At 35.4% G+C, this 1,874-nt stretch overlaps 1 protein-coding gene across 1 annotated transcript; it reads right to left on the reverse strand.

Moving 5' to 3' along the window:
• Nucleotides 1-436: 436 nt before the first annotated feature.
• On the reverse strand, nt 437-1,360 carry LOC119825519 (olfactory receptor 5K3-like). Its single transcript, XM_038346430.1, has one exon. It carries the CDS (start codon nt 1,358-1,360, stop codon nt 437-439), a length of 924 nt encoding a protein of 307 aa, XP_038202358.1.
• Nucleotides 1,361-1,874: the final 514 nt, after the last annotated feature.

Genomic DNA, 1,874 nt, shown 5'->3' on the forward strand with positions numbered 1-1,874 from the left:
GAACAAACGAAACATTGAAAATAAACCCAAGTCATAAAAATTTTTTCCTTTGATTGAATTTCTTATCATAAACAAAGGTTTTAATTTGTTGGAAATTTTAAATTCTGAAATTAAAAAACTTGCTAATGATATTAAATGGATGCAACAATTAGCAATAAATATATTTCTAATATTCATTAGATGTATTGAAAATTGTGGCTAGATACAATCTAATACTTCAACAGTTATTTAAATTATTCCTTCGAATTTCAAACATATTTTAACAAAATTTATTTATTATGAACTAATTGTTTTCAAATGTTCTTAGACTTCCATAAATTAATAATTTTCTTTTTACATTTGACCATTTTCTCATTATGTGAGTTTAGAAAATGGTATGTTCATCTTTAAATTAGTTGTCCAATAGATATGGTCCTTGTTGTCTAATGTTACAGAATCATCTCTTCTTCATGACTTTTTTCATCACATTTATTACTTCCTTATTTCTCAGACTGTAAATGAAAGGGTTTAATAAAGGAATTACTAGGGTATAGAAAATAGCTACGGGTATATCTTTATCTCCATCAATGACTGCTTGTGGTTGTGCATAGAGAAAGAGAAGAGAACCATAGAATATTGATACAGATAGAAAGTGGGACACACAAGTTGATAAGGCTTTTCCTCTACCCTCATTAGACTTCATTTTGAATATAGTGAAAAGTATATAAAAATAAGACACAAGAACTATGGTAATAGTACTGGCTAAAATTGACCCTGCAAAGCTAAATAATGTCAATTCATTGATATGTGGATCAGTACAAGAGATTCTATATAATGGAAGAATATCACAAAAAAAGTGCTTGACTACATGCGACCTACAGAAAGTTAACCTTAATAAAAGCCCCACTTCAACCATAGGATGCACATTTCCTATTATGTAGGATCCTATGGTCATCCGAAGGCAGAGTTTCTTGGACATCATGGTGTGGTACTGCAGTGGGTTGCATATGGCCACATAGCGGTCATAGGCCATTGCTGCCAGAAGAAAGCTGTCTGTAGTCTCAGCAACACAAAGAAAATAGAACTGTGCCATGCATTCATAGAGAGACATCTTTCTGTCCACAGAAAAAAAGTTCTGTAGCATCTTGGGAGTGGCGGCACAGGAGCAAAGGGAATCCATGAGAGCCAAGTTACCCAGAAAGATATACATGGGTGTGTGAAGACGGCGTTCCGTGTAGATCAAGGCTACCAGTCCAATATTCCCCACCATGGTGACCAGATAGATGGCTAAGAACACCAGGAATAGAAGGATCTTCAGGTTTGGGTGATCTGAGAATCCCACCAGGATGAATTCATTTGTCACAGAGTAGTTCTCGGCCATATTACCTTGTCTGTTGACACTATAATTACAAATATAAAATTGTAATGGCGAGGATAAAATTTTCTCTTTTTGCTTTTTTTTAAGATGGAAATTTCTTCTTTGTGTACTTGCAATTGTCTGGAAGGCATGCAGTTATGCTTTTGAGAGTATTTATTATCATACACTGTTGGCATCTATGATTTCCAAATTTAACACACATGTTACAGGAATACTATAATGTGATTCATTTCTGGAGTGACATACTCACAGTAGGCTTTGTATTGAAAATAGTACATGTAGCAGTCTGCAGAGAGGAATTGTGCATACAGAGTCTCCTGCTTATTAGTGTCAGTGGTCTCAATGAGGTTCCCATTCTGAACATGACCTAGAAAACTGAGCTCTGCTCAAGATGAAAGCCAGGACACCCTTGCACCCAAATCCAAAATAGGGAGTGTGTGAGGGTGTGGCCACCGACATGCATAGCCTGGACAAAACACCTGCAAAAATTTTTTCCCAAAGTCTTAACAGGCATAAA

This window comes from Arvicola amphibius, chromosome 10 (assembly GCF_903992535.2).
Source record: "Arvicola amphibius chromosome 10, mArvAmp1.2, whole genome shotgun sequence".
In the NCBI taxonomy this organism is placed as follows: Eukaryota; Metazoa; Chordata; class Mammalia; order Rodentia; family Cricetidae; genus Arvicola; species Arvicola amphibius.

Bases quoted from the DNA above. Each gene is read 5' to 3' on its own strand.
- LOC119825519 (XM_038346430.1), bottom strand. From the start codon at position 1,360: ATGGCCGAGAACTACTCTGTGACAAATGAATTCATCCTGGTGGGATTC.